At 37.2% G+C, this 6208-nt stretch overlaps 1 protein-coding gene across 1 annotated transcript; it reads right to left on the bottom strand.

The window, feature by feature from the left end:
* Positions 1 to 1301: 1301 nt before the first annotated feature.
* On the bottom strand, positions 1302 to 3121 carry TAS2R39 (taste 2 receptor member 39). Its single transcript, XM_053608737.1, has 2 exons — positions 3105 to 3121; positions 1302 to 2337 (listed from the first exon to the last, which is right to left on the bottom strand). The coding sequence occupies exons 1-2, from the start codon at positions 3119 to 3121 to the stop codon at positions 1302 to 1304; spliced, it is 1053 nt and encodes a 350-aa protein (XP_053464712.1).
* Positions 3122 to 6208: the final 3087 nt, after the last annotated feature.

Below are 6208 nucleotides of genomic sequence, written 5' to 3'. Positions count from 1 at the left end.
GGCTTGTGATGTTTCCTTGGCAGCCTTTGAACAAATATACTGGAAAAGGAAGAGGCAGTGATAAAAGAGTGAGATGCTTAGTTTACGAGGTTTACATTTTTTTTAAATAAAAACCAACAGTGAGAGATGCAACCAACAAATTAAGGTGCATAATCCTCTCCTTCAAATCTTTTCTACTTACCAATTTTCTTTCTAATAAAAAATACAAATCATTTAAAATGTTTAAATTAGTGCATGCTAAACATTCTAAGTAGTTTAACCTATATAGAAAGGTAAAATAAATTGTCAATACTTCCTTTATTCCCAGATACCTAATGCCACTACTCAGAAGTCCTCTGCTAATTGTTTTTGCTATATCCTTCCAAAAACTTCTTATACACACAAATATATGTATATTCTGTAAAGGAAAAAAGAGGGAGAGATTATAAATGGAATCATAAAACAGCTCTGCTTTTTGTGCTTACCAACACATTGGAAAATTTTTTCATCCTAGGATATATGCATGTACTTCATCTAAAAATGTTAATATAATATTCATTTCAGACATTCAAGTCCCCTTGTTAATGAACAATGCTGCAATAAAGGCTCTTTTGGAAACATCATTTTGCATATATACACTATACATATAAAACCAACATAGCCATATCTATAGAAAAAAATTTTGGATGGTAATATTTAGGTTGAAAGTTGTTTTATGTGCTGTAATTTTGATAGTTTAAAATTATTTAGGTTATGTCTTTGCAGGATAAAGACAAAATGCATTCCCAGCTGCTGGTCAGGAAGCTTCCTAAGTAATCTTAGTCTGTTTAAAAGACATGTGGAGGGGGAAAGAGGGAAGTTGTTAGGAACTCAAGTTACAGAACCTTCTATTTTGGTGGCTATATCTGATGTACCCTGCTGTACATCAGAATCACTTGGAGAATGTGGCAAATTGTCTTTAAGTTCCAACACCAGAGATTCTGATTTAATTGGTCTGAGGTTGGGCCTGGACATTGATGTTTTCAAAAATCAGCCCTGGAGGTTCTCATATGTAGCCTTTACTTAGAATCATTGCTTAGATAGAGGAGGGGGAGGTAGAAATAGAGGGCTCTGGAAAAGAATATGACAAATACCACTGAGATTGTGCCCATGAGGTAAAAGAGAAGTTAAAATCAATCTTCTATACAAAAATTCACATCAGGAGAAAGAGTCAGATTAGGTTTAGGGAAGAGGAGGAAAGAGAGAGATCTAGGTAAGGGAATAGCAGATCTAGGTAAGGTTGGGCCAGGTCCTATGACCTCTTTGGGTGCTGGTCACAGAGACTACTCTTTTGGGTAACCAAGAGTCCGAGCCTGAAGCTGTTTCCGGGCTCTTCTCAGCCCAGGGTTGTCCTGAATCAGCAGAACTGAGTGGCCGGCAGGGTAGGCAGCTATGATGATTTTGCACAAAATATTCCAGAAACTATAAGTGTCAAAGATGTTGGATATATAGAGAAACAGAGCAACTGCATTGAAAATGTAGAGGATGAGGAAGTGGCTGGTGGCTCTGATGGCCCCCATGTGAGCTCCCATGCTGGGGTCCCTGGAGCCTGTGGCATTGTTGCCCATCTGTATGGTGTGTCTCTTGAGAGAGAGGATCAGCAGGGTGGCTGCCAGGATGAACATGATCAGAGGAAACAACATCCCCAGGTTGTACAAATAAGCCAGGTTGACTACATTGGTCTCAGAGAAGTATTTTTTCTTGGTGGAGTTGGAGGAGGGGATAGGAAAAGAATTATTCCAATACACAGTGTAGATGTTTTTGCAGAAGAGCATGCTGTAGCTGAAGGAAATAAACACTGATAGCCACAGAAACCAGGGCATCAGTCCAGAAATTCTCCACTTCAGTTTGAGGAAAAGGGCATAAGAGAAATTAGCAGTCTTCACGAAGTAGAAGAAACTGAGCCAGGCAGCGAACCACAGGCTACAGAAATTTAAGAACATGAAACTTACTTTGAATCCATCATAAACACCATCTTCATAATAAAAACTTAGGGAGACTGAGCTGAGGGTAATTTCAACCATCATGAAGCTTTGGAGAGCTATTCTAGATACACTCAGGGAAAAAAGGATCCTACCACTCGTGGAAACTGCCTTATTCTGAACCCATTCAGCTGTGTTTATAGCTGTGATGAACCCATTTGCAATGATACCAATGAGGCACTCTGTACCAATAATTGTTAAAAGTAGGAAGATGAGAAATGGTGACAATTCCTCTTCTGAGGGAATGTTGGCTTCAGTCATCCTGAGTTGTTGCTCCTCTTTGGTTTCTGTAGGAAAATGCCTCTGTGATTGATGGGTAGATCCTTGATAGCTCCCACTATTTATGTCATATGAGGAAGCTGTTGATGCATCATTTCCAAATTCTCTTCATTTGTTTATCTCAGAATTCTTAACTAGAGATGCAAATGACAGAAGGATTTGGTTCCAATCCCTCTCTATTTTCAGACATATTGGTGTTTGTTCAGTATGTCTCCAGGGGGCCTATAGAAGCACTTGTGTAGAAGGTCCTTTATAAATCACTAATGCTCTTGAAGGCCATGTTCTTTGGTGGCTTCAGTTAATTTGAATATTGGCCCAGTGAATCACCATTTAACGTAGTTTCACTTAGTTTAATCTGTTATCTCAAGAAATGATTAAAAATTAATGATAATAACAACTGCTACATAATACTGATATACATATACAAGTGTATACATGCATATATATACTTCTTATTTTGTGCTAAGCAGGTGTTCAAACAATTGCAGGTAAAATGGATGTGCGTATCATGTCTAAGTACAATTGACTAGTAACAGTACCTTCAGTTCAACTTTGAAAAGTAATACATAGACAACATCTCTTAAAATGTGTATACATTTTTTGACACCTGTGTATGTGTAGATATATATAAATTATATGTTATAATTAACATATAAATTATATACACATATAATATTTAAGCCTCACAACAACCCTATGTGGTGTCTATTTTAATTATCTCCATTTTGCAGATGAGGAAACTGAGGTATACTAAGTTTAAATAACTTGGCCAAAGTCACATAACTAGACAGTGACAGAGCTGGCATTCAAGTCCAAGTCACCTACTTGGTCCCAGAGTCCATGTTCCCACCCACTAGGTTATGCTGCCTAGACCTGTGGATTCTTTTTACAATGTCCTTGCCATTTAAGGAAAGAATTATAAAGCAAGAAGAGACAGATTTTCTTTTTCTTTTTTTTTTTTTCTATTGTTGGGGAATCATTGAGGATACAAAGAACCAGGTTATACTGCTTGTATTTGTTAGGTAAAGTCCCTCTAATAACAGAAGACACAGATTTTTCAAGAGATAGGAATTTCTTTGCAAAATAAATTAACTGAGGGTCAGTGCCTGTAGCACACTGGTTATGGCACCAGCCACATGCACTGAGGCTGGTGGGTTCAAGCCCGGCCTAGGCCAGCTAAACAATGACAACTGCAAAAAGAAAATAGCCAGGCATTGTAGTGGGCACCTGAAGTCCCAGCTACTAGGGAGGCTGAAGCAAGAGAAACCCTTGAGCTCGGGAGTCTGAGGTTACTGTGAGCTATGATGCCATGGCACTCTACCAAGGGTGACATAATGAGAAACTTGAGAAGTAATACATTTCTTTAATTATGCATAAATTACTTGAGAAGTAACACATTTCTTTAATTATGCATAAATGATTATACCCCAACACATTTACCTTTTATTTTAACAAACAATAGGAAAATAAGAGTTGATGGAAAAGTTTTCCAGTTCCTTACAAGATAGGCTAACCAAGCTTAAGGTAAAAACAGTGTCCTAATCCATTCAAATTTGGGATATTAAAACCAAAATAGGTAAAAGAAAAATGACTTTTATCTTGGAGAATGGGTTTCTGATTTAAAAATGTAAACATAAGGCACGTGATGCTAAATCAGACTCTCCATTGCAGAGTAAATTAAGCTTTTAGGAATATATATATAACTCTAAAATAATGATAATGAAGTAATTCTAACATTGTGAGGGTTGGTGAGGGAGATATCTGAAAGTTTTTATAACTTAATGCTTTTTTAAACAAGGCAAAAAATTATGAAGGTTTTTATGGCTTGATAACTATTTTAGACAAGTTATTATGAATTTTACCATCTCATTTTAAAATCTCTATTCCTCAACTCCACATATTTTTCTTGAACGCAGTGTGATAAACAACTGCTGTTCAGATGTTTCTACCCACATGTTCCAGTAGGTCTGAAGCATGTCCAGGTCCTCTGATTTCATTTTAAAGGGTCTTTTTTTATTTTTATTTTTTGCCAGTACCTTTCCTTGACCTCTGCTGATTTAGACTGTCAAGAGCATGAGGGGAGGCAGGAAACAGTGGTTCACACCTGTAATCTTAGCACTCTGGGAGGTGGAGGTGAGAGGATTGCTGGGTTTAAGTGATGATCCTGCCTCAGCCTCCCGAGGAGTAGCCAGGATTATAGGTACTCATCACAATGCCCAGCTCATTTTTCTATTTTTAGTATAGATGGGGTCTCAGTCTTACTCAGGCTGGTCTTGAACTCCTGAGCCCAAGAAATCCACCCACCTCAGCCTCCCAGAGTGCTAGGATTATAGCCCAGCCTCCATATACCTTCCTTTATTGCTTAACATCTTATATAACCATGGTACAACAATCAAACCTCATAAATTAGCATTGTTACAATAATTTTAGCTAAACTTCTGGCTTCACTTGGATTTTTCCAGTTTTTCCACTGATGTCCTTTTTCTATTCCAAGATCAATCATCCTGTTTCTCCTACAAACTGAGACAGATTCTTGCTTGTTTCTTTCTTGACTTGGATAGTTTTATTTGTTTGTTTGTTTTTTAGAGTAAGGACCTTGTTCTGTTGCTCAGGCTGGGCTCAAGCTATCCTCCCACCTCAACCTCCCTGGTAGCTAAAACTACAGGTACTTGCCAGTATGCCTGGCTAATTTTTGAAAATATTTATTTATTTACTTTTATAGAGATAGGGTGACCTTGATGGTTTTGAAGAGTTCTGATCAAGTTTTTTGTAGAGTATTCCTTTGCTTGAGTTTGTATTATGTTTTCTTGTGATTACACTAAGGTTATGGATTTTGGGAAAAACGGGATGTGGCCTGTCACTGAAGGGGCACACAGTATTGATGTCTTACAATTGGTGATGTTAATTTGATCACATAGTTCAGATGGTGTCTGCCAGGTTTCTTCACCATAATGTTCCTCTTTTTTACCTTTAATGCTAAATCCATTAGAAGTAAGTCACTAAATCTGCTTCATACTCAAGGGAAGCTAAAATAAACTTCACCTCCTAATGGCAGAAATTCCAAAGAGTTTGTAGACGTATTTAAAAACCACCACAGTGACATTGTAGAGGAGATGCTTTGAAGCTATGCAAACCACTTCTAAACGTTTTAGTTCCTAAAACTCTTATCCACTAATTTGGATATTCATCAGTGGATGGTGCCTGCAGCAATTATTACATTACTCTGGTGTTCATGTTTTTCAGAGTTGTTTTGATGTAAGTTGAGGCTGTGTTAAAAAATTTGAAAAGATTCTGAAAATTGGCAACTTTGGTAATTTTAAGGTTGTTTATTTAAAAATAAAATCTCTAATAATCTCAATCAGAAATGATAAAGGGGAAATAACAATAGATGTCACAGAGGTACAAGAGATTATCTACAAGAAACTCTATGCCCAGAAATTTGACAATGTGAAGGAAATGGATCAGTATTTGGAAGCACACCCTCTCCCTAGACTTAGCCAGGAAGAAATAGAGCTCCTGAACAGACCAATTTCAAGCACTGAGATCAAAGAAACAATTAAAAATCTCCCAAGAAAAGTGCCCTGGTCTGGATGGCTTCACACCTGAATTCTATCAAACCTTCAAAGAAGAGCTTATACCCATACTGCAGATATTATTCCAAAAGATTGAGGAGGAAGGAATCTCTCCAAAATGTTCTATGAAGCAAAAATCACCCTGATACAAAAACCAGGAAAAGACCCAACTGAAAAGGAGAACTTCAGACCAATTTCACTAATGAATATAGACGCAAAAATTCTCAATAAAATTCTAGCCAATAGATTACAATTTATCATAATAGATTACAACTTATCATCAAAAAAAGTGATCAAGTAGGTTTCATCCCAGGGATGCAAGGCTGGTTTAACATATGCAAGTCCATAAATGTTATT

Source organism: Nycticebus coucang, chromosome 11 (assembly GCF_027406575.1).
Source record: "Nycticebus coucang isolate mNycCou1 chromosome 11, mNycCou1.pri, whole genome shotgun sequence".
Taxonomy (NCBI): Eukaryota; Metazoa; Chordata; class Mammalia; order Primates; family Lorisidae; genus Nycticebus; species Nycticebus coucang.
Note: the sequence above shows the minus strand (reverse complement) of the source record. Positions and strands in the feature narration are given on the sequence as shown.